The sequence below is a fragment of the Tinamus guttatus genome, unplaced genomic scaffold, assembly GCF_059628265.1.
Source record: "Tinamus guttatus ecotype Peru unplaced genomic scaffold, ASM5962826v1 Tinamus_guttatus_pri_ptg000423l, whole genome shotgun sequence".
Lineage (NCBI taxonomy): Eukaryota > Metazoa > Chordata > Aves > Tinamiformes > Tinamidae > Tinamus > Tinamus guttatus.
Genome location: NW_028288957.1, coordinates 4,904,866 through 4,930,475, shown reverse-complemented (window position 1 = coordinate 4,930,475; position 25,610 = coordinate 4,904,866). Strand labels below are relative to the sequence as shown.

Below are 25,610 nucleotides of genomic sequence, written 5' to 3'. Positions count from 1 at the left end.
TTAGTGTAAGCGTGGAGTTCAGCGAGGGAAGAAGCGCAGAGCCTCATTTGGAGTGAGGCTGTAAAGAGCATGCCAAGGGAAGTATGAAGCAGTGCCAACACTCATGCTGGGCACACTTTGTGGCTGGGATGAGAAACAGGCTTGATGATTCTGTTTTGCTGCCGAAAGCAATGCTGGAAGCGCGCTTTAGTGTAAGCGTGGAGTTGAGAGAGGGAAGAAGCGCAGAACCCCATTTGGAGCGAGGCTGTAAAGAGCATGCCAAGGGAAGTGTGAAGCAGTGCCAAGACTCATGCTGGGCACACTTTGTGGCTGGCATGAGAAACAGGCTTGATGATTCTGTTTTGCGGCCGAAAGCAATGCTGGAAGCGCCCTTTAGTGTAAGCGTGGAGTTGAGCGAGGGAAGAAGCGCAGAACCCCATTTGGAGTGAGGCTGTAAAGAGCATGCCAAGGGAAGTGTGAAGCAGTGCCAAGACTCATGCTGGGCACACTCTGTGGCTGGGATGAGAAACAGGCTTGATGATTCTGTTTTGCGGCCGAAAGCAATGCTGGAAGCGCGCTTTAGTGTAAGCGTGGAGTTCAGCGAGGGAAGAAGCGCAGAGCCCCATTTGGAGTGAGGCTGTAAAGAGCATGCCAAGGGAAGTGTGAAGCAGTGCCAAGACTCATGCTGGGCACACTTTGTGGCTGGCATGAGAAACAGGCTTGATGATTCTGTTTTGCTGCCGAAAGCAATGCTGGAAGCGCCCTTTAGTGTAAGCGTGGAGTTGAGCGAGGGAAGAAGCGCAGAACCCCATTTGGAGCGAGGCTGTAAAGAGCATGCCAAGGGAAGTGTGAAGCAGTGCCAAGACTCATGCTGGGCACACTTTGTGGCTGGCATGAGAAACAGGCTTGATGATTCTGTTTTGCTGCCGAAAGCAATGCTGGAAGCGCCCTTTAGTGTAAGCGTGGAGTTGAGCGAGGGAAGAAGCGCAGAACCCCATTTGGAGTGAGGCTGTAAAGAGCATGCCAAGGGAAGTGTGAAGCAGTGCCAAGACTCATGCTGGGCACACTTTGTGGCTGGGATGAGAAACAGGCTTGATGATTCTGTTTTGCTGCCGAAAGCAATGTTGGAAGCGCGCTTTAGTGTAAGCGTGGAGTTCAGCGAGGGAAGAAGCGCAGAACCCCATTTGGAGCGGGGCTGTAAAGAGCATGCCAAGGGAAGTGTGAAGCAGTGCCAAGACTCATGCTGGACACACTTTGTGGCTGGGATGAGAAACAGGCTTGATGATTCTGTTTTGCGGCCGAAAGCAATGCTGGAAGCGCACTTTAGTGTAAGCGTGGAATTCTGCGAGGGAAGAAGCGCAGAGCCCCATTTGGAGTGAGGGTGTAAAGAGCATGCCAAGGGAAGTGTGAAGCAGTGCCAAGACTCATGCTGGGCACACTCTGTGGCTGGGATGAGAAACAGGCTTGATGATTCTGTTTTGTGGCCGAAAGCAATGCTGGAAGCGCGCTTTAGTGTAAGCGTGGAGTTGAGCGAGGGAAGAAGCGCAGCGCCCCATTTGGAGCGAGGCTGTAAAGAGCATGCCAAGGGAAGTGTGAAGCAGTGCCAAGACTCATGCTGGGCACACTTTGTGGCTGGCATGAGAAACAGGCTTGATGATTCTGTTTTGCTGCCGAAAGCAATGCTGGAAGCGCGCTTTAGTGTAAGCGTGGACTTCAGCGAGGGAAGAAGCGCAGAGCCCCATTTGGAGCGAGGCTGTAAAGAGCATGCCAAGGGAAGTGTGAAGCAGTGCCAAGACTCATGCTGGGCACACTTTGTGGCTGGGATGAGAAACAGGCTTGATGATTCTGTTTTGCTGCCGAAAGCAATGCTGGAAGCGCGCTTTAGTGTAAGCGTGGAGTTCAGCGAGGGAAGAAGCGCAGAGCCCCATTTGGAGTGAGGGTGTAAAGAGCATGCCAAGGGAAGTGTGAAGCAGTGCCAAGACTCATGCTGGGCACACTTTGTGGCTGGGATGAGAAACAGGCTTAATGATTCTGTTTTGCGGCCGAAAGCAATGCTGGAAGCGCGCTTTAGTGTAAGCGTGGAGTTGAGCGAGGGAAGAAGCGCAGAACCCCATTTGGAGCGAGGCTGTAAAGAGCATGCCAAGGGAAGTGTGAAGCAGTGCCAAGACTCATGCTGGGCACACTTTGTGGCTGGGATGAGAAACAGGCTTGATGATTCTGTTTTGCTGCCGAAAGCAATGCTGGAAGCGCGCTTTAGTGTAAGCGTGGAGTTGAGCGAGGGAAGAAGAGCAGAGCCCCATTTGGAGTGAGGGTGTAAAGAGCATGCCAAGGGAAGTGTGAAGCAGTGCCAAGACTCATGCTGGGCACACTTTGTGGCTGGGATGAGAAACAGGCTTGATGATTCTGTTTTGCTGCCGAAAGCTATGCTGGAAGCGCGCTTTAGTGTAAGCGTGGAGTTCAGCGAGGGAAGAAGCGCAGAGCCCCATTTGGAGTGAGGCTGTAAAGAGCATGCCAAGGGAAGTGTGAAGCAGTGCCAAGACTCATGCTGGGCACACTTTGTGGCTGGGATGAGAAACAGACTTGATGATTCTGTTTTGCTGCCGAAAGCAATGCTGGAAGCGCGCTTTAGTGTAAGCGTGGAGTTCAGCGAGGGAAGAAGCGCAGAACCCCATTTGGAGTGAGGCTGTAAAGAGCATGCCAAGGGAAGTGTGAAGCAGTGCCAAGACTCATGCTGGGCACACTTTGTGGCTGGGATGAGAAACAGGCTTGATGATTCTGTTTTGCGGCCGAAAGCAATGCTGGAAGCGCGCTTTAGTGTAAGCGTGGAGTTGAGCGAGGGAAGAAGCGCAGAACCCCATTTGGAGTGAGGCTGTAAAGAGCATGCCAAGGGAAGTGTGAAGCAGTGCCAAGACTCATGCTGGGCACACTTTGTGGCTGGCATGAGAAACAGGCTTGATGATTCTGTTTTGCTGTCGAAAGCAATGCTGGAAGCGTGCTTTAGTGTAAGCGTGGAGTTCAGCGAGGGAAGAAGCGCAGAGCCCCATTTGGAGCGAGGCTGTAAAGAGCATGCCAAGGGAAGTGTGAAGCAGTGCCAAGACTCATGCTGGGCACACTTTGTGGCTGGCATGAGAAACAGGCTTGATGATTCTGTTTTGCTGCCGAAAGCAATGCTGGAAGCGCGCTTTAGTGTAAGCGTGGAGTTGAGCGAGGGAAGAAGCGCAGAGCCCCATTTGGAGTGAGGCTGTAAAGAGCATGCCAAGGGAAGTGTGAAGCAGTGCCAAGACTCATGCTGGGCACACTTTGTGGCTGGGATGAGAAACAGGCTTGGTTCTGTTTTGTGGCCGAAAGCAATGCTGGAAGCGCGCTTTAGTGTAAGCGTGGAGTTCATCGAGGGAAGAAGCGCAGAGCCCCATTTGGAGCGAGGCTGTAAAGAGCATGCCAAGGGAAGTGTGAAGCAGTGCCAAGACTCATGCTGGGCACACTTTGTGGCTGGGATGAGAAACAGGCTTGATGATTCTGTTTTGCTGCCGAAAGCAATGCTGGAAGCGCGCTTTAGTGTAAGCGTGGAGTTCAGCGAGGGAAGAAGCGCAGAGCCCCATTTGGAGTGAGGCTGTAAAGAGCATGCCAAGGGAAGTGTGAAGCAGTGCCAAGACTCATGCTGGGCACACTTTGTGTCTGGGATGAGAAACAGGCTGATGATTCTGCTCTAGAAGGCAGGGGGGCCCAAGAGAGCTGGTTAGTTTTCAAGCGGCACTTCCTCCACGTCCAGCAACAGTGCATCCCTGTGTGTAGGAGGGGAGGCAGAGGGGGCAGGCGACCTGCGTGGATGAGCCGGGAGCTTGTGGCAATGCTCAAGCAGAAGGCAGCGGTATACAGAATGTGGAAAAAAGGACAGGTCCCCTGGGAGAAATACAGGAACATAGTCAGGGAGTGCAGAGATGCGACAAGGAAAGCTAAGGCACGTCTGGAAGGCAAGCTGGCAAGGGACGTTAAAAATAACAAAAAAAAATTCTTCAAATACATTAACAGCAAAAGGAAGATCAGGGAGAACGTGGGTCCGCTGGAGGACGGGATGGGCACCTTGGTTACAAATAACACAGAAAAAGCAGAGTTGCTCAATGCCTTCTTTGCTTCGGTGTTTACCAAGGGCAGCCCTTTAGAGCCCCAGGCCCTAGAGGCAAGAGAAGAAGCTGGTGGAGAGGAAGACTTGCCCTGGGTAGAGGAAGATTGGGTCAGAGAGCACCTAAGGAACCTCGATACCCACAAATCCATGGGCCCTGATGGGATGCACCCCAGAGTGCTGCGGGAGCTGGCAGATGCCATAGCTAAGCCGCTCTCCATCATCTTTGAAAGATCGTGGAGAACGGGGGAGGTGCCGGAAGACTGGAAGAAGGCCAATGTCATGCCAGTCTTCAAAAAAGGCAAGAAGGGGGACCCAGGCAACTACAGGCCAGTCAGCCTCACCTCCGTCCCCGGAAAAGTGATGGAACGGCTCATACTGGCTGTTGTCTCCAGGCACATGGAGGACAAGAAGGTGCTCAAGAGTAGTCAGCATGGATTCACCAAGGGAAAATCTTGCCTGACTAACCTGATAGCCTTCTATGATGAAATGACCGGCTGGATAGACGAGGGGAGAGCGGTGGATGTCGTCTATCTCGACTTCACCAAGGCTTTTGACACCGTCCCTCACAACATCCTCCTGGGCAAGCTCCGGAAGTGTGGGATAGATGAGTGGACAGTGAGATGGATTAGGAACTGGCTGGATGGCAGGGCCCAGAGAGTGGTGATCAGCGGTGCAGAGTCTAGTTGGAGGCCTGTGGCTAGAGGGGTCACCCACTAACCCACTGACCCCAGGGGTCAGTCCTTGGTCCAGTCCTGTTCAATTTATTCATAAATGACCTGGATGAAGGCACAGAGTGCTCCCTCAGCAAGTTTGCTGATGATACCAAACTGGGAGGAGTAGCCGATACCCCAGAGGGCTGCGCTGCCATCCAGAGGGACCTGGACAGACTGGACAACTGGGCGGTGAAAAACCTCATGCAATTCAACAAGGCCAAGTGCAAGGTCCTGCACCTGGGGAGGAATAACCCCAGACACCAGTACAGGCTGGGGACCGAGCTTGTGGAGAGCAGCTCTGCGGAGAAAGACCTGGGTGTCATGGTGGACGACAAGTTGACCATGAGGCAGCAGTGTGCCCTCGTGGCCAAAAAGGCCAATGGGATCCTGGGCTGCATTAAGAAGAGCGTCTCCAGCAGGTCGAGGGAGGTGATCCTGCCCCTCTACTCAGCCCTGGTGAGGCCGCATCTGGAGTACTGTGTCCAGTTCTGGGCTCCACAGTACAAGAGGGATGTGGAGCTGCTGGAGAGAGTCCAGCGCAGGGCTACAAGGATGATCAGGGGCCTGGAACATCTGCCCTATGAGGAGAGGCTGAGGGAGCTGGGCCTGTTCAGCCTGGAGAAGAGAAGGCTGAGAGGGGATCTAATCAGTGTATATAAATACCTCAAGGGAGGGAGTGCAGAGGACGGTGCTGGTCTCTTTTCAGTGGTGGGCACTGATAGGACTAGAGGAAATGGCCGGAAACTGAAACATCAAAAATTCCATAGGAACTTAAGGAAAAATTTCTTAACAGTGAGGGTGCCAGAGCACTGGAACAGGCTGCCCAGAGAGGTTGTGGAGTCTCCTTCTCTGGAGATCTTCAAAACCCGCTTGGATGCAGTCCTGCGCCACGTGCTTTAGGTGTCCCTGCGTATGCAGGGGGGTTGGAATAGATGATCTCTAGAGGTCCCTTCCAACCCTAAGCATTCTATGATTCTATGATTCTGTTTTGCTGCCGAAAGCAATGCTGGAAGCGCGCTTTAGTGTAAGCGTGGAGTTGAGCGAGGGAAGAAGCGCAGAACCCCATTTGGAGTGAGGCTGTAAAGAGCATGCCAAGGGAAGTGTGAAGCAGTGCCAAGACTCATGCAGGGCACACTTTGTGGCTGGGATGAGAAACAGGCTTGATGATTCTGTTTTGCGGCCGAAAGCAATGCTGGAAGCGCGCTTTAGTGTAAGCGTGGAGTTCAGCGAGGGAAGAAGCGCAGAGCCCCATTTGGAGCGAGGCTGTAAAGAGCATGCCAAGGGAAGTGTGAAGCAGTGCCAAGACTCATGCTGGGCACACTTTGTGGCTGGGATGAGAAACAGGCTTGATGATTCTGTTTTGCTGCCGAAAGCAATGCTGGAAGCGCGCTTTAGTGTAAGCGTGGAGTTCAGCGAGGGAAGAAGTGCAGAGCCCCATTTGGAGTGAGGCTGTAAAGAGCATGCCAAGGGAAGTGTGAAGCAGTGCCAAGACTCATGCTGGGCACACTTTGTGGCTGGCATGAGAAACAGGCTTGATGATTCTGTTTTGCTGCCGAAAGCAATGCTGGAAGCGCGCTTTAGTGTAAGCGTGGAGTTGAGCGAGGGAAGAAGCGCAGAGCCTCATTTGGAGTGAGGCTGTAAAGAGCATGCCAAGGGAAGTGTGAAGCAGTGCCAAGACTCATGCTGGGCACACTTTGTGGCTGGGATGAGAAACAGGCTTGATGATTCTGTTTTGCTGCCGAAAGCAATGCTGGAAGCGCGCTTTAGTGTAAGCGTGGAGTTCAGCGAGGGAAGAAGCGCAGAACCCCATTTGGAGTGAGGCTGTAAAGAGCATGCCAAGGGAAGTGTGAAGCAGTGCCAAGACTCATGCTGGGCACACTTTGTGGCTGGGATGAGAAACAGGCTTGATGATTCTGTTTTGCTGCCGAAAGCAATGCTGGAAGCGCCCTTTAGTGTAAGCGTGGAGTTGAGCGAGGGAAGAAGCGCAGAGCCCCATTTGGAGTGAGGCTGTAAAGAGCATGCCAAGGGAAGTGTGAAGCAGTGCCAAGACTCATGCTGGGCACACTTTGTGGCTGGGAGGAGAAACAGGCTTGCACTTCTTGCTCTTCCTGGGCATCTTCCTGGCTGCCCTCCTGGCCAACGTCCTCCACATCACATTTGTAGCCTGTGACCACCACTTCCACACCCCCATGTACTTCCTCCTCAACCTCTCCCTCCTCGACCTTGGCTCCATCTCCACCACTCCATGGTTAATTCTCCATGGGGCACCAGGACCATTTTCTACTTGTGATGTGTTGCCCAGGTCTTCTTGGTTGTCTTCTTGTTTGGAGGAGAGTATTCTGTTCTCACAGTCACGGCCTAAGACCGCTACATTGCCATCTACAGACCCCTGCACTACGGATCCCTCCTGGGCAGCAGAGCTTGTGTCAAAATGGCAGCAGCTGTCTGTGCCAGTGTCTTTCTCTATGCTCTCCTGGCCACTGGGAACACATTTTCCTTACTCCTCTGCCCAGGCAATGAGGTGGAGATCCCCCAGATCCTCAAGCTCTCCTGCTCAGACTCCTACCTCAGGGAAGTTGGGGTTAGCGTAGTTAGTATCTGCTTAGCCTTAGGGTGTTTCATTTTCATTGTGGTTTCCTACGTGCAGATCTTCAGAGCTATGTTGAATCACAGAATCATAGAATGCTTAAGGTTGGAAGGGACCTCTAGAGGTCATCTAGTCCAATCCCCTTGCACACGCAGGGTCACCTAGAGCATGTGGCATAGAACTGTGTCCAAGGGGGTTTTGAAGATCTCCAGAGAAGGAGACTCCACAACCTCTCTTGGCAAGCTGTCCCAGTGCTCTGTCACTCTCACTGTTACGAAATTTTTCTGTGGAACTTTTGATGCTTCAGTTTCTGGCCATTTCCTCTAGTTGTGTCTGTGGCCACCACTGAAAAGGGGTCAGCACCATCCTCCTCACTGCCTCCCTTGAGGTACTTCTAGACACTGCTCAGGTCCCCTCTCAGCTTTCTTTTCTCCAGGCTGAACAGGCCCAGCTCCCTCAGTCTCCCCTCACAGGGCAGATGTTTCAGGCCCCTGATCATCCTTGTAGCCCTGTGCTGGACTCTCTCCAGCTGCTCCACATCCCTCTTGTACTCCTTAGAGAAGGAAATGAGTTCACAGAAAGAACCTGCTGATAATCTGGACAGCCTGGGGAGCCCACTGAAAGATTAAGTGTATGTGACCTCCACTCACAGCAGAGGACTGGGCAAGCTGAGTGGCAGTGACCCTCCTGAGATGAAAGAGTCCCTGTGCCCAGGTTGGACACGTTCTCCTCTGATTTTTCATGGTAAAGGCTCATGACACAGACCCCTGGGTCAAATGAATTTCTGTGGGAGAGGTGGAGGAAGAAAGTAGGAAGGAATCAAAAGAGGGGAAATGCAGGCCAGGAGTTCTATCAGTAACATCTCCAAACACAGGTGTATTTTAGACCCTCTTTGGTAAGCCTCTTTCTGCAGTGATCTGCAGCAGCTGGGAGAAGATGCCTCTGCTGGGGTGGATGGTAGCTGCATTGGAGAGGCCCCTGGCAGCCGAAGTGGATTTTCTGGGCACTCAAACATAGATTTCAGTCTGGGACTTTCATGTTTCAGCCCTGGAAGACTCAGTGCAGGGCTGATTAGATGTGCGTGGGACTTCTTTGAAACAGGATTTTTCACAAGTCATATCTCCTCAACCATGGAAATGCCCCCAGAAGCTGATCCCACCACATCTGACCTCAACAAGACCTATAGTATTTCTCTGCTTTTGTTCCCCTATACCTAAACTTTCTTGTTATCTTCTCAGCACTGGGATGAAGACTCAGCTCCTGAGACAGAGGAGAAGGCTCCAGGGGCACCCAGCCCCACCGCTGCACTCAGAACTTCATTCTGTAGAACTAAGCAAGTCCCAGAGTGGTCCCTGCAGCTGTCTGAATGGACAAAGCTGGGGCCTGGCCCTTCCTCTTCCTCCCAAGCAGGGCATTTGAGGAAGCACAGGAAGAACAGGCCTGGAGGCATCCTCATGGCATGGCAATGTCTGTGGCTGGGGTAACTGATCATTCCTCTCCTGAAAACACTTCCTGAGCCAGGTGCTTGGGGAGAAGTGACTGGCAGTGATTCTGGGATGCGTAAGGATCTTGTCCTCTGGGTTCTTAGGGAGACCTCAGGATCTTGTCACAACGCTGCAGAGCAACTGGTGGCTCAGAGGCCTGTGGGAGAAGAGGGACAGAGCTTAGGGCTCAGGGGTTGAAGGTGGTGATGTGTCTCGGGCCAGGGCATAGCTCTCTCCTAGACCTTCTCCTAGGAAAGCAGTGCAGGAGCAGGCATACCCTGGAGAACAACCTTGTCCATGTTCTTGGGTTCAATGACAGGGCCCCCTCTGTGTGAGAATGTGACATGCCAGCAGCAGGGCCATGGCTGCCATTCATCCTATGAGGTGATTTCTGCTTGAGTACCTGATATCCCCAAAACTTCTGGCTGTGAGGACACTTACTGCTCTGGAGTTGATAGGCCAAAGGGGTCTCTTAGCTCTCATAGGCTGTTGTGATGTCACCTCAGTGTCTGGTGGCGAGAAGCCAGAAAAAGGCTCCTGGTTTGGGTGTTGGTTGTGTTGGCATTTCTGCCTCAGTACCTGATAGGCCAGCAGCAGGCACCTGGCTTGGATGCTTGTTAGTGAGGTCACTGCTGTGCCAGTCCCTGATAGCTCAGCAGCAGGCACATGGCTCCGATGCTGACTGTGAGGTCACATCCTTCTCTGTAGACCTGAGGCCATCAGCAGGCTCTGGGTTGCTGAGGTTTCTTGTGACGTCACCTCTGTCCCTGCTACTAATAGGCCAGAGCCAGCTGAAGGTTCCAAGGCACATTGTGAGGTCACTGCTGCCCCCGTGCAGGATTGCCCGGCAGCAAGACCAGCACCAGCCAAGGGCCTGTGAGGACCCCTCAGTGCGAGCAGCTGATCAGAGGGCCAAGCTGTGACATGGACTGTGAGGACACATCTGTCTGTGCAGAGGCCAGGCCAGAAACGCGCTGGCCATGGAGGGCCGTCCCCAGAGCAAGTCCTGGAGATGGAGAAGGAGCAGCAGGCAAACAGCTGCTCCTTGTCCATGGTTGGGATCCCTGGAGCGCAGGAGCACACGAGGGAGGTGAGCGGTGGGGCTGGAGGGAGAGGCGGGCGACAGGGACGGGACCCACACAGAGAGCACAAGGATGGTGGGGAAGGAGACCTGGGCCAAGATAGCCAGCCAGGAGCTTTTCCAGTGAGGGGACATGTATTCCTGCCCATGGGCATTTTGTCTCACACAAAGCAGACCAACAGGCACTCTCCCTCTGTACCTGATGCCATTTCAGGAAGAACAACGTGCCACTGAAGATGTTCATAGGCCTTGACAGCCTTTGATGCAGCCACCCAGAGGTCCTCATTAGCCCATTGTCTGTTCATATCATCTGGTGGGATGAGAGCTAGAAGGGGGAAGAGAGCTAGAAGGGTTTGTGAGTGCAGAGCCTGGAGCAGAGACGTGGCGGCGCGAGGGGGTGCCTCCCATTTATGCAGCATATTGGATGTAGACAGGATGGGCTTTCCCTACAGCCAGTGCTGGAGTATCTGTGTTTGTGTACAGGACAGAAATGCAGGATGCCCTGGGGCACTTGCCCAGCAGTCACTCCAATGGGACATGGTTTTCCTGTAGGTCCCGTGCTGTATCTGCTAGAGACATGTGGGTGTGCTGGACGCCCCAGGCATCAGACAAGGCCCTGCCAGCACTCTTATGCGTCATCAAATCAAGGCTCTGCACTGAATTACAAGAGCTGCTGATTATTACTGGAATCCTCTCGTGTCAACTTCATAGGGAGTGAGGCTGTCGTCGCAGTTGGCATCTGGGATCATTTCAGATGGTTAAGGCAATTCCCCCCCTGGACCCCAACTCGTGCTTTAGGATGATGCAGGTCTCCCAGTAGCTCCATCAGAGCAAGCAGGCACTGACACATGCCTTGGACCTCCTCAGTCTCTTCCACTGTCACCTGAGGTTTCTATGGGAGCTACTGACTCTCACACTCCATCTCCAGTGATTGTGGTGGGGCTTTGAGAAGGAGATCGTGCGCAGATCTCTGTGCTCTGCTCACTTCAGTTTTGGCAAGGGGAATCCCACCACTCATGTTTGTGGAGTTTACAGGAGGGATCTGAATACAACTACAGATCCAGGCCTAGGCAGGTACTGCCCAGATTGATATTTCAGAATCAGCATCTGAACCATGTGTCAGTGAACTCCCCACTTATCCCCTCCTTTGTCTCCTGTCTAGTTAAGGGATGTGCAATGAGGCTTCCAGAGTGGGACATTTCCAAATTTCATAGATAGTCATCCTTTGATGAAATAAATTCCAACGTTGGAATCTCTCTCTCTCCACTTGCGTGCAAAGGACAGTAGCTGATTGTTTTAGTTTATTGAAGTGAACTTTTCCTTGGAGGAGGGAGCACAGGGGACAAAGAAATTCATGAGTTCAGCCGGACCTCTGCTCCTGAGCAGGGACAGGTTCCTGGGACAGAGGCAGCTTGTGGCAGCCTGGCAGCACTGCCCAGAGAGAGCAGAGTGCAAGAGCAGCTCCTGTGCCAAGAGCAGCAGGGCTGCGGGCACTGCCTGCTGCTGCGGGCAGGGGAGGAGAGAAGGCAGCGAGAGGTGAACAGTGGTTTTGACCAAGGGGAACAGAGTAGTACTCACTGCATGGCAAAATCTTCACAGCCATTTAGATGGTGAGTCTCTGACTGCAGGACAGTGCTGCCGAGCTTCCTGGAGGAGATTTCTGCACTCAATCCATGTTGTTGTGCATTGGATTTTTAATAGTCTCTCTCCTGGATTACTGAGGGCATAGCAGGCTGAGGAGATGCTCCAGAGCAGGTGTTCCCTGCCACACTGTCACAGGGACAGAGCACCCTGCTTCCTTCTTCCAGGGAGGTTACGGGGGGTGAAGGCAGGGAGTGCAGCCAGGTCTGTTCTTCAGAGCAGTGTCCCTGCGCCTGCTGTATGCCCAGGGCAGTGACTCTGCAGCCTGCGAGGGTCAGCACTCAGCCTGCCTGGGGAGCTCCCCATGGGCCTCCAGGGAGAAGCTCTGCATGAGAGGAGAGACACCTGGCAGGGCAGCTTCATCCTCCCATCAAAAGCTGCTGCATGGCTCATGTTCTGCTTACAGCGCGTGCACAGGGCAGGTCTGAGGGGGTCCTTTCAAGAGGAAGATGAAGAGAAGGACTGCTGGAAAAGGAAGGAGCCTTCCTTCAGATCTCTGCTGAAGGAGGAAGTTTCAATTTCCTTACTTTGGAAGGAAGAGTGAAGGAATATTTTTTCTGTTTTGACATTGAATTGAGAGATTAACAGGTGTGTAAGAAAACTCATCAAGCCACTTCATGCCCGCCTTAGCCTACAGACAGCATCAACATCACCTTTGTGGCCTCACAAGACTTTATGTGGTTTGCTCCTTAGGACCTGCAGCCACAGAATGCCCCTTGGACAGTGCCTGGTCCCAGAAAGTTTCTGTAGGGCAGAGCTGAGCACATGGAGTGCGATACAGGATCTGTGAGCACTGTTAGGGAAAAGACATAGGGACAGAGGAAGAGCTGCTGGCAGGGACAGCTCCAGGCAGCAGAGATGGGCAGGGAAGGAGAAGGAAGTGCAGGGCAGGAGCTGCCTCCTCTGCAGCCAGACCTTCATCAATACCCAGGGGCCTCTCTCCTGCCACGGGCCCATTTCCTGCTGACCCACCAAGGGGCTGAGAGTCACTGTTCTGTAATATAACCCTCTGTGAGGTCACATGCCCAGCTGCGTAAGGTGAAAGTTTTCCAGAATGCCTCTCTGTCCCTCTCCTTGCCTGGCTTGGTCATGGTATTGTTCCTTGTTTCCCCTCCTCCAAGCTGCTCCTGTTCTCAGCTTTCTGGGGCTGGGTGTTTTCAGCTGCAGTTCAGGCGCTGATGCTGCAAGCTGTGGAACAGAGAGGTCTTCAGGGAAGGAGGTTTTCCATCCTCCTTCTGTCCTGTGCAGTTCCATGAAATGCAGTGCACAGGGCCGGGAAATGAGCTTTAACTCCTTTAAGGAGAGCCCGTCCTCACTGCTAATGGTCCTTTGGCTGTTTCCCTGTGCTGTCCTGCCAGGCTGCCCCCAGTCCTCTAGAAAGGCTCTGCTTCATGAGAGACCCATGAGGAAGCCTCAGAGATGCTAAGGGTATGGAGGTGGTGGAGAGATTCTGTCTATGGGCACTGAAGAGAGTCCTGCGTGCTCTTGGCGAGAAGGGGAGTGTGGAGACCTTCCTTAAGTGTGTGGAGAAAGGGTGAGAAACTGAAAATCTGCATTGTGAATCGGGACTCCTCTGCCCTCTGCAGGGTCTGGTCTCTTGTTAGGGCAGCGCAGGAGTGTGATCATCCTCCAGCACAGAACAGCTGGGAAATTGACTAACAGACAAATGAGATGTCCCTAATCTGCACATAGCAAGAGTGGATGGTTTCCTCTCTGGACTCAAAGTAGAAATACCAAGGAGCTCTAATTTGAGGAACACTCCCTAGGGGTGATAAGCAGAGCTCAAATCAAATAAAAATATTGAACAAATCCATAAACTCTGTTATTCAAATAACCAATTTTATATTTAGGAGAGAAGATGCTGAAGGGCCTGCTGAAATCCACATCTTGAGTGGATTTCACCTGACAGAAATGGTGAATTGTCAAGCTAGTCACCTCTGTTCCCTGGTTCCCATTGCTGTACAGCAGGACAGACTCCTTGGAGTCCCAGGATTGAGGTTCCTGCTGCTCACAACACACTCAGCCAGTGCAAAGCAGAATTCAAGAAAAGTACTGAAAAAAAAAGGTCCTTTCAGGAAGGTGAGGAGCAGTGTGTGAGTGCCCCCCATCTTCACATCTCCTACAAGTCCCTCTCTATTTGTTAGCACGAGGTCCAGTAGCCCACCTCTCCTTGTCGGCTCCTCCACAACCTGCATCAAAAAGTTATCAGCAACGCACTGCAGGAACCTCCAAGACTGTACCTGGCTGTGTTGTCCTTCCAGTTGATGTTAGGGTACTCATCATAGAAACATTATGGCAGTAAAAGGCTTTAAAGATCATCAAGGCCCACCATAAACCCTTCAACATCATACCTGTTAAACCATGTCCCTAAGTGCCTCATCTACGCGTTTCTTGAACACTGACAAGGATGCTGACTTCACCACTTCCCTGGGTAGCCTGTTCCAACACTTGACCACTCCTTCTGTTTGGAATTTTTTCCTCGTATCTAACTGAACCTCCCTTGGTGCAAGTTGAGGCCATTTCCTCTTGTCCTATTGGGAGTTATTCTAGAGAAGAGTTTGACCCCGACTTACTACAACGTCCTTTCAAGCAGTTACAGAGAATGAAAAGGTCTCCTCTGAGCCTCCTCTTCTCCACACTTAATAACCCCAGCTCTCTCAGTTGCTCCTCATTAAGGTCTGTGCTCCATCCCCTTTACCAACTTCGTTGCCCTTTGTTGGACACGCTCCAGTGGTTCTATGACTTTCTCATAGTGAGGGGCCCAAAGCTGAGCACAGTATCTGAGGTGTGGCCTCACCAGTGCTGAGCACAGGGGGATGATCTCTTCCCTAGTCCTGCTGGCTACAATGCTCCTGGTACAAGCCAGGATCATGGAATCATAGAATGCTTAAGGGTGGAAGGGACCTCTAGAGGTCATCTAGGCCAACCCCAATGAGGATGAGGTTAGCCTTAGACACCTGGGCACACTGCTGGCTCATGTCCAGCTGGCTGTCAACCAACACACCCAGACCTTTTCTGCCACACAGCTCTCCAGATAATAAAGATCTTAAAGAGGACAGGCCCCAACACTGACCCCTGGGGAACATCACTTGTGACCAGTCACCAGCTGCATTTATCTCCATTCACCAACACTCTCTGGGCCTGGCCATCCAGTCAGTTCTTCACCCAGACAAGAGTACACCTGCCTAAGGCATGAGCTGCCAGCTTCTCCAATAGAATGTAGTGGGAAATGGTGTCAAAGGCCTTCCTGCAGTCTAAGTAGACCTTGTCCACAGCCTTTCTCTCATCTACTAGTTGGGTCACCTGCTCATAAGAGGAGATCAGGTTAGTCAGGCAGAACCTGACTTTCATGAACCCATGTTGGCTGGGCCTGATCTCCGCGTTACACACATCCCATGTGATTGCCCTCAAGATTATCTGCTCCAGAACTTTCCTGGATACCGAGGTCAGGTTGACAGGTTGGTAGTTCCCCAGATCCTCCACCCAATCCTTCTTGTGGAAGGACATCACACTAGTAAGTCTCCAGTTGTCTGGGACCTCCCCTTTTCACCAGGACTGCTGAGAGATGATGGAGAGTGGCTTAGTGAGCGCTTCTGCCAGCTCTCTGAGAATCCTCAGGTGGATACCATCTGGCCCCATAGACTTCTCCAAAGTAGCAGGTCACTGACTACTCCTGAATTATGGGGGATTTCTTCTGCTCTCCATAGGTGTCTTCCAGCTCAGGAGGCAAAGTACTTCGAGGAGAACTGATCTGGATGTTGAAGACTGAGGTAAAGAAGGCATTAAATAACTCAGCCTTATTCTCATCCTTGGTGACAATGTTCTCTGCTACATCCAATAAAGAATGGAGATTCTCCTTGGCCTTCCTCTTGTTAATGTTTTTGTAGAAACAGTTTTTGTTCTCTTTTATAACACTGGCCAGATTGAGTTCCAGAAGAGCTTTTGCCTTTCTAGTTTCCTCCCTATCTACCCTAGCAACCTCCTTGTACTCTTCCTGCGTTGCCTGCCCCTTCTTCTGAGGGTGGAAAAGTCACCCTCGAGCCAAGGTTGAGGAGGGAGAGGTTGAGGAGGAAGAAGTACATGAGGGTGTGGAGGTGGCGGTTGCAGGCTACGGCTGTGATGATGAGGCCGTTGGCCAGGAGGGCAGCCAGGTAGATGCCCAGGAAGAGTGAGAAGTGCGAGCGCTGCAGCTCCCGCGTGTCTGCAAATGTCAGAAGGAGGAACTCATTGAAGGAGCTGCTGTTAGACATTTTTCTGTCTCCAGCCTTTGTGGACTGTTCAAAGAAGAAAAGATATTAACATGTTACCAGAGGTTTTTCAAGCAAAAAAGCCAACAAATGTTCCAGTTCTAATACACCTCACACATTGCATCTGTTTACCAAGAGGATCTTTGTGCAGCTCCTTGCTTGAGCTCCAGTTTGGGGTGACAGAGCGTGCGATGTGAGGAGCAGGAACATCTTCCTCTGGGCTCCAGGGACGTCTGTCCTGCTGTGCAGGAGGGGGAAGGGAAGTCACAATTTTTCAGGTGAAATACCCTTGGCATCTAGAAGTGATTTTCAGCATCTATACCACCTCTTCTAAAGAACAGGTGTCGAGAGCACATTTTGGGGGGGATTTGGAGGAATTTGTTTATTTTCTTTGAATTGTCCCTCTCACTCGTGGGGAGTGCTCTTCAAAGGAAGAAATCCTCTGCATTTCTCCTGGGAATCCTGTGAGAACTGGATTCATAGTCACCTTGTGCAGAGTGAGGCCAGATGGTCTGCCTATTAGCCTTGATTCCAGCTGTCGTGTGCCCACACCGCTTTGGGCTGCATGATGATCACTCTATGTGTTTCCCTAAAAAGAATCCCAACCCTCCTAAGAGCTGGCAAGTCCAATTTCAAAGCCAAAAATCTCCAACTTCTCTCCTTTCTCCCAGCACCTGAGGGAATTCCCCATGCTCCACTTCTAGCCAAGGACACAAGGGGCTTTTTTCAGCTGCCCATGCACAGTTTCCAAACACTCTTTCCATACTCTCAGCATCTGTACATATTCTTCACGGGTCTCCTGAACATCATAGAGATGGCTGGAGGCAGCAATGACCCTCCTGAGGCCACCTCAAAGTCTGTTAAGATGTTACAGGGAAATGGTCAAGTGAAGTAGCAATGAAGATGGACATTGCTTGAGGGAGGAATCAGCTCCATTCCTAACACCACGGGCTGCATTTCCTGGAGCTGCACAGGTTAGAGAGGGGCTGTAGACATCTCCCATGCATATTTCTCTCTCCCACAACTTGCAGGGCAGGTGCCTGAACTAGCGCTGAAAACCCACCAACCCCAGGGATCCCGAGAGAAGAACAGGAGCAGCATGGACAGGAAGGGAAACAAGGAGCAACAACACCGTGACCCTGCTGCCAACAGAGGCAAGGAGACAGAGGCAGAAGGGCACCCAGGAACACCTTCACCTACCCAGTGGGACATGTCACCTGCCAGATGGTGACACTGCAGGCAAGGCACTCAAGTCCCTGTGTCAGGAGGTGGGAAAAGGGTCTGTAGCAGGAGGGATGCCCCTGTCCTCTGCCAGACATCTGGCTGCAAAGGACAGGGCTCATGGCCTGGACCCTAAGAGCGTCACAGGAGGGAGGCTGCTGGGCGGCAGAGGAGACTTGGAGGGCTTTCTCAGGGGAAGGTGTCTGCATTGGAAGGACTGACCGTGACTTCTCCAAATCCATCCTCTCATCATGATGGGCACTTTCCTCTCCTTCCCTGTCCATCTCTGCTGACCACAGCAGTCTCTGCTGAGACCTTTCTCTGTCCCAATATTTTTTCCCAATCTAGGTTCATAGATCATATGACACCTTCTGTGTACTCAGTTCTATCCTGCAAAAGCCTCTGGGGATAGAGCACTGTGCAGGGGCATCTCTGTGCAGGCAGCTTATAAGGAGCAAGTAAAATAAATTCCACAAAGATGATGCTGATACTGTCTGCAGGCTAAGGTGGGTTGAAGGGGTTCTGTGAGCTTTCTCACAGACCTATTGATCTCTGAGAGTGAAAGTTTGTAAGTCCCAGATCCTTGACAGAACAGAATACTCTCCTCTTTTCTCCCTGCTGCAGTTAGGGAGAAAACTGAAAGTGCAACCAGCAAGAGAAATTCTCCCGCCCTTGGAAGTAGCCCTTCTCTTGACTTTTCTCTTGAAAATACCCCCCAGATATTTCCTGTACATTAACTGGGTGAGCAGATTTGACCCAGGATGGGTCCTCTCAACAGGAGGTTGATCCTGCCTGACAGGGAGCCAACCCTCTCACTCAGAGGTTCTCTGTTTATCACAGACCTTTGCAGGCAGCAGAATCACTGCCCCGGGTCCCTCCTGGGGCACAGGGAAACAGCTCTGACTTAGAAACGGGTACAGACCTGTGTGCACACCCAGCACTTGACGCTCCTGCAGGGATACCTAGAAGAAAGGAGCAGCATGCCCTGCCCTATGAAGTTGCAGGGAATCCCTGTGCTGAATCATCTCCTCCTCCTGCCATGCTATCAGTCATGGGGTGACAGGGCTTCAGAAGATGCCTCCAGGAATCCCAGCTGCATTCTGCTGTAGCCAGACATACCATGCAAGGGGATGTGAAATTTCTTCCTTCCGTGAGCTCTGCTCTGTCCTCCCACTCCACACTGCTGTTCACCTATCACTGCCTTCTCTCCTCTCCTGTCCGCAGCAGCAGGCAGTGCCCGCAGCCCTGCTGCTCTTGGCACAGGAGCTGCTTCTGCACTTGGCTGTCTCTGGGCAGTGCTGCCTGGCTGCCACGAGCTGCCTCGGTCCCAGGAGCCTGGCTCCGCTCAGGAGCAGAGGCCCTGCTGAACTCATCAATTTCTCTGTCCCTTGAGCTCCCTCCTCCTGGGAAATAATCACCGGAATAGACATAAACAATCCCTGATGTTCCCTCTCTAACTGGTGATGGAAGTCCGAGGCTAGAATTGCAATTGCTCTTGTCAGAAAATGGTTACTTGCAAGAGATGGAAATGTCCCACTCAGGAAGCTTCACTTCCCATCTCTTAGCTAGGCAGGGCACCTAGATGGGAACAAGAAGGGAGGTCATTTAACTGTGGTTCAGGTATTGATTCAAATGAGTCCATCTGGGCATCTCATGATGGTTTAGAAGCCCCTGGCATGCAGTGGGACTTGGCTCCATGTTCAGAACTCCACAAACATCAGTGTCGCAGGACTCCCCTTGCCCAAACTGAAGGGGGGACTACACCGGTGTCTGCATGGGTGGTTTTTGTCTAAGCTTCCATTTTAGCTACATCACATGGAGGGTGGGATCAGTTCCCTGGTGATGTCTGGTGACATTTGCAGAGACAGAGGTGGTCCAAGGCATGGACCACTGTCTATTGTGCTGATAGAGCAAGTGTGACACCACATTATTCTAGAATATCAGGTGGGTCCAGCTAGGTAACATAGAATCACAGAATTACAGAATGGTTAAGGTTGGAAGGGACCTCTAGAGATCATCTAGCCCAAGCCCCCTGCTCAAGCAGGGCCACCCAGAGCACATGGCACAGGGTGGCATCCAGGTGGGTTTTGAAGATCTCCAAAGAAGGAGCCTCCACAACCTCTCTGGGCAGCCTGTTCCAGTGCTCTGTTATCCTCACTGTTAAGAAGTTCTTCCTCGCATGGAGATGGAACTTCCTGTGTTTCAACTTGCACCCATTAACCCTTGTCCTATCACTGGCCACCACTGAGAAGACATGTAACATGTTGACATGTTAACATGTAGACAGTGCAAATCGCTACTGTAATTCATTTCAGGCACTAGATTCAGTGACATTGAAGTAGGTCTGCAGGGCCATGTCGCATGCGGGGTTTCTAGCATATGTGCAAGGGCAGGACCTACAGGAAAACTGTACCTTTCTTCAGTAGTTGCTAGCGAAGGTCCAAGATTATGTCAGGTTTTCTTACTTGTGCCCAGACAACTCCATTCTGCCACAGCCTGTAGGGATCGTCCATAGGGTCTGCCTTAAAGCGTCACACCAAAGTCTCCACTACAGTCTCTGCACTCTCCAACCCTTCTTGATGATCGTCTTCCCACTCCTACACATAATATGAGGCAGGACTGGGCTAATGATGACCTCAGGGTGGTCGGATCACAGCTTGCTCAAGCCCAAGAACACCTTCAGTGGCACCTTGTCCTGCCTGGAGATTGGCTCAACTCTGTTACAGGTCCCAAAGTGCTACAGGTCAGCTCAGGCAACAAACACCTCTCCTGCCATTCCCACACAGTCCAGCTCTGTTTCTCCCTGGCTTGGGCACTGGAGGCTTTGCTCTCTTAGTGGGAACCTCCTCTTACCATTTACATTGCCACCTGCTCTCCATGCCAGCATGGCTGTGCTCTCAAGTGGGGCCATTGCACAGTGTCTTTGGCACTTGGTATCGAGTTTGGCTATGAGAAATCTGTTTTCTATGACACACCTGATGTACTGCAGCCCAAATCTATGCAAATGTGTGTAGCCTGGCATAAGCAGCATAAACTGTCACAGGCCAGCTACCTGCATAAACATTTTCAAAACCTGTCTGAGTGTGGTCCTGTGCAACATGCTCCAGGTATCCCTGCTGGAACAGGGGGTTGGACTAGATGATCTCTAGAGGTCCTTTCCAACCTCAACCATTCTGTGATTCTGTGTGACCTCTCCATCACTGGAATAACTGAGATGCATTAGGATCACTCAAACAACTGGAGGCCTGTGCTTCTGGGGTAAAAGCTCTTCAGGGAAGACTATCAGGGAAGAGGAGGAGGACTCATGTCCTTTGTGTGGAGGGGAAGCTCGGATGTATGAGGTGCTTCCAAGGGCTGGATGAGAGTTTGGGCAGTTGCTTGTGGGTAAGCATCAGCTTAAGGGTGACATCATGATAGGAGCTACAGACCATGCAGTCAGGGTGAGGAAGTGGATGACAGCTCCTTTTAAGCAATGTGAGAAAGTTTGTTGATCACAGACCCTGGCTCTTATTTAGGGGTGGAGGAGCAGAGAGGGAAAAAGATCAGGGAAAGCATCAGGAATAGGATAGTCAGTGTCATCCTTTCCTGAAGTGACTGCAAGAAAAGCAGATTTCCAGGTCCAGTAGAGGAAGGACAGGAGTGGAGCACAGATCCTGGACTTCAGAGGAAGAGATCTGACCTGTTCAGGGGACTCCCCAGGGGACAGGTGGGAGATTCCGTAGGAGGCAGCTCTGAAGGGCCCAGGAGTTCAGGAAGGCCAACAGGTCTTTCAGGAAAACACCTGCCAAACACAAGGATGGTCTGTGCCAATACTCAGTAAAACTCATCCACCTTTCTGGAGACTGAGATGTACCCAAGAGTGCTGCAGTAGCTGGTGGATGTTTTTGCTAAGTCACTCTGCCTCATCTCGGAATGCTCATGGAGAAGTGCCTGGTGTGTGTTAGGAAGTGTTGCCAGCAAATGGAGGGAGGCAATCCTGGCCCTCTGCTCAGTCCTGCTGAGGCCACATCAGAAGTCCCATGTCCAGCTGTGGGCTCTCCACTACAAAGGGGACATGGAACTACTGAAGAGAGTCCAGTGTGGGGCTACAAAAATTATCAGGGGACTGGAGTATCTCTCCTGTGAGAAGATGCTGAGAGAGCTCAGCCAATTAATCCTGGAAAAGAGAAGACTGAGAAGGATCTTATCAGTGTGTACAAATACCTTCAGGAAGGTTGTCCAGATGATGAGGCCAGACTCTTCTCAGTAGTGGCCGGTGAGAGGACAAGAGGCAATGGCCACAAAGTAAAGCACAGGAAGTTCCTCCTGAGTTTTTAAAATAACTTCTTGACTGTGATGGTGACAGAGTATTTTGCCCAGAGAGGCTGTGGAATCCCCTTCTGTGGAGATATTCCAAACCCGCCTGGACACAACCCTGTGCAACGTTGTAGGTGACACTGCTTAATCATGGGGGTTAGACTAGATCATCTACAAAGGTCCCTTCCAACCTCAAATATTATGAGTTTCTGTGAAGTGTCTCCACTGAATTATATTAACGTTTTGAGCTGTAGGGATCTGCCTGTCCCTCAGCTTTAGAGTGAGTTGTGCTCTAGCAGTAATAGAAGGCTATTTGAGATGGCCAAGGAAATGCCCCACCTGTCTTCCAGCTGAAGCTCCAGAAGGATGCAGGTATCACACTTGCTCCATCAGAGTAAACGCACACTGGCACATGCCTTGGGCCACCCCTATCTCTTCCAATGTAACCAGGTGTTCTTGTGTGCACAAGTGACTTCATCTCCTGTGATTCTATTAGGAGCTTAGACAAGGAGCTCGTGAGCAGATGTCTGTGTAGTGCATACTTTGCTTGGTAAGGGGAATGCCACCTGCTGTGTATTTGTGGAGTCATGAGAGTGAGCTGAATCTCCCTCCAGTCCAGGGGCTGCTGAATAGACATAGGGAGCCCAGAATAAGTCATATGAGTCAATACCTGTAGCAGGTATCAGTGAATTCCCCTCTTGTCCCTGTCTCGGTGTACCTTGTTAAGAGATGTGAACTGGGGCTTTCCGAATGGGACATTTCCAACTTTCAAAGACAGTCATCCTCTCAAGAAATAGGCTGCAATGTTGGAATCTGTACCTCTCCACTTCCTGGTAAAGGACAAGAAGTGATTATTTTAGCTTCTTTGCACCGCTGCCAGATGGGCCATTAAGAGTGATCCTTTCTGGTATCTGGTATGGTCAACGTCACCCTGCCAACTGTGATCATGAAAATCTAGAGTCCCTTATCCTGAGCAGAATGCAGAAGGACAGCAGCAGAATAGAGACTGGGCTTTCAGTAGAGCTGACTTCCCGGCCTGTTCAGAGGCCTGGTGGGGGATCCCTGGGGAGGCAGCTCTAAAGGGCATCAGAGCTCAGGAAAGCCTGCAGGTCTTTAAGGACAGACCTGCGAAAAATAAGATATTAATCCATCCAGATATTCATTAAAACTAGTACATACCTCAGGACACTAACATGATTACATGCTCAGACCTTAGCCCCAGGCCAATAGGGCTAGGTTGAGAAGGAGAAAAAAGTCAGAGGCAAAGGATACATTTAGAAATATTGTCCAGCATCATATGCAAGATGTTAGAGAAGAAAACATTCCCCTAGGATGGACATTAGCAGGGCATGTCAAGAGCATGAAGATGAGATGCTACGGTCTTAGTAAGAATCCAAGAATAAAAAGGAGAATACGGGACAGGGAGCCTTGTAGCAGCCAGTGCAGAGATGTCGGAGGAACCCAACCCCTTGTTACCTACCATTTCCACAAGCAAGGTTTCCCAGGCAGTTGTGTCTTGAGTTGGGACTCCAGAGGAGAAGAATTGCTAACAGTGGAGGAGATTGGTGAGGGATTACTTGTGAGAACTCGAACTACACTAGTCAACAGCGTTGCATAAGAGGATGCTGTGAGGGGTGATTGCTGCCACTACAAGGCCACTCTCTATCATCTTTGAAAGGTTGTGAGGTGGGGGGAGATAAAGTTCCAAGGAGTGGAGAAAGGCACATGTTGCATTCCTCTTAGAGAAAGGCCACATGGGCAACTATGGGAGCTGCAGGCAGTTCGGTCTCACTTTGGTGAGGTGTGAGCCATGGAATGAATCCTCTCAGAACACATCCCTGGGCACATGAAGGAGAAGAAGGTACCTAGGGAAAGCTGCAGTGGGGACTGCTGTGGGAGTGTGGGGGTGATATTGTCAAGCACAGGGTCTGTCCCCACAAGCTGCTGCCTGAGTCCCCTCCACTCTCCCTCCACTTGTAATGTTACAGCACTGGAGACAGAAAGGAACAGGCCACTGTGACATCTGGCTGCCACCACTGCAGGAGAGGGGTTTGAGATGACCCTGACTATGCTTGGGTCAGCTGAGCTCTCTTAATGGACATGGGCTCTCTTAATGGACACCCCATCTGTACTCATCTGAGCCTAAGTCTGTCTCTCTGAGCTCCCTTGCTGCCAGTTCTGGAAAAGACACTGCACAAGGAAACTCTCCTCACTGCACTAGGGGTAGGTGAGGGAGCTCAGGCAGCTGGCTCTGAGATTTCCCCTCTGCTTGAGAAGGGGGAAGAGGCCTAGCTTCCTGCTTCAACACAGGATGTGGGTCCAGTTAAAATGAGAAGTTCCCAAGGGGACATGCAATGAAGTAGATATACTTATTTATTATATTTACAAATACTTATTGTATTTGTCTGAGATGGATGTACAAGAGAAAAGTAAAAAAGAAATAAATGCATAACACACTTGATGAGGGATATTCTGGTGAGTGAATGAACTGGGTCAGTTATTGGCAATGACCTCGTATCCATTGAATCATCTTTTTCAATGCGTCCCTGAGCTCCCTGTTCCTCATGCTGTAGATGAGGGGGTTCACTGTTGGAGGCACCACCGAGTACAGAACAGACAGCACGAAATCCAGAGCTGGGGAGGAGACAGATGGGGGCTTCAGGTAGACAAGCATGTCAGTGCTGACAAACAGGGAGACCACAGCCAGGTGTGGGAGGCACATGGAGAAGGCTTTGTGCTGGCCCTGCTCAGAGGGGATCTTTAAAACAGCTGTGAAGATCTGCACATAGGACACCACAATGAAAATGAAGCAGCCAAAGACTAAACAGACACTAACCACAAGAAGCCCAACTTCCCTGAGGTAGGAGTCTGAGGAGGAGAGCTTGAGGATCTGGGGGATCTCACAGAAGAACTGCTCCACCACATTGCCTTGGCAGAGTGGAATAGAAAATGTGTTCGCAGTGTGCAGGAGAGCATAGAGCAAACCACTGGCCCAGGCAGCTACTGCCATTTTGACACAAGCTCTGCTGCCCAGGAGGGTTCCATAGTGCAGGGGTCTGCAGATGGCCACAAAGCGGTCATAGGCCATGACTGTTAGGAGAAAATACTCTGCTGCAAATAAAAAAAGGAAGAAAAAGACCTGCCCAACACATCCCAAGTATGAAATAGCCCTGGTGTCCCACAGGGAATTGACCATGGATTTGGGGACAGTGGTGGAGATGGAGCCCAGGTCGAGGAGGGAGAGGTTGAGGAGGAAGAAGTACATGGGGGTGTGGAGGCGGTGGTCGCAGGCTACGGCTGTGATGATGAGGCCATTGCCAAGGAGGGCAGCCAGGTAGATGCCCAGGAAGAGCGAGAAGTGCCAGAGCTGCAGCTCCTGTGCGTCTGCGAATGGCAGGAGGAGGAACTCATTGAGGGAGCAGCTGTTGGACATTTTCTCTTAGTTCAGGGCATTCTCCAATGAGGAAAAAGCATCAACAAGTTAGAACAAGCTTCTCTGAGCAAAATCCATTCCACTCCTCATGGTACCCCACATTGGCCCTTTCCTTTACCTTGTTCCGCTCCCTTTCCTGACCCCTGATTTGTTCTGGTTGAGTGTGCTCTGCCTCTGTGCCTTTACTCCAGAGCAGTCAGTCCTGCTCTACTGGGAGATCTAAAAGGAGGTGTCAAATTGCCTTATGCATTTGCAGGGAATATCTTGGGATGGCCACCGTGACCTGAGTGAAGGGGATTTGGTCCAGTGATACAGTGGCAATATTCTCCAGCTACTATTGTGACAGAGAGAGGGAGAGAGAGAGTGGAAACACTCATGACAGCTCTGTGGGAAGATCATTGGGAGGGATTAATCTCACCCCCCTTGCAGCTTGCCCTCTTCAACAGAGGTGTCTGAACGTAATCAGTCACAGCAGTTCCCACTCCAGCAAGGGAAAGGAACAGTGCAGTGAAGGCAGGGGCTGAACTGACCCTTTCTGGGGAGCTCCCTTCCACTAAGACGGACCCTGTCCTCACATCACCTAAATGTCTTCACTGTTGCTTGAGGGAATGCAGTGGGAGAGGGAAGCTACTGCATTAGCTGCAGCTGAATCCCCCTCCTTAGCTCCAGAGAGCAAGAACCAGACCAGCACAGACAGGTGAAGGAATGAAGAACAACAGTATGAACCTTCTGCCAAGGGAAAGTAAGGAGTAGCAGACAGAGGAGCACTGAGGAAAGCCTTCACCTCCGCCAGCTGTGCACACCA

At 51.4% G+C, this 25,610-nt stretch overlaps 1 protein-coding gene across 1 annotated transcript; it reads right to left on the bottom strand.

Moving 5' to 3' along the window:
- Positions 1 to 23,869: 23,869 nt before the first annotated feature.
- Positions 23,870 to 24,805, bottom strand: LOC148593286 (olfactory receptor 14A16-like). The gene has a single exon (XM_088531559.1). The coding sequence runs from the start codon at positions 24,803 to 24,805 to the stop codon at positions 23,870 to 23,872; it is 936 nt and encodes a 311-aa protein (XP_088387685.1).
- Between the last annotated feature and the right edge of the window lie 805 nt (positions 24,806 to 25,610).

Excerpts from the sequence above, each read along its gene's own strand:
- LOC148593286 (XM_088531559.1), bottom strand. The coding sequence starts at position 24,805 with ATGTCCAACAGCTGCTCCCTCAATGAGTTCCTCCTCCTGCCATTCGCA.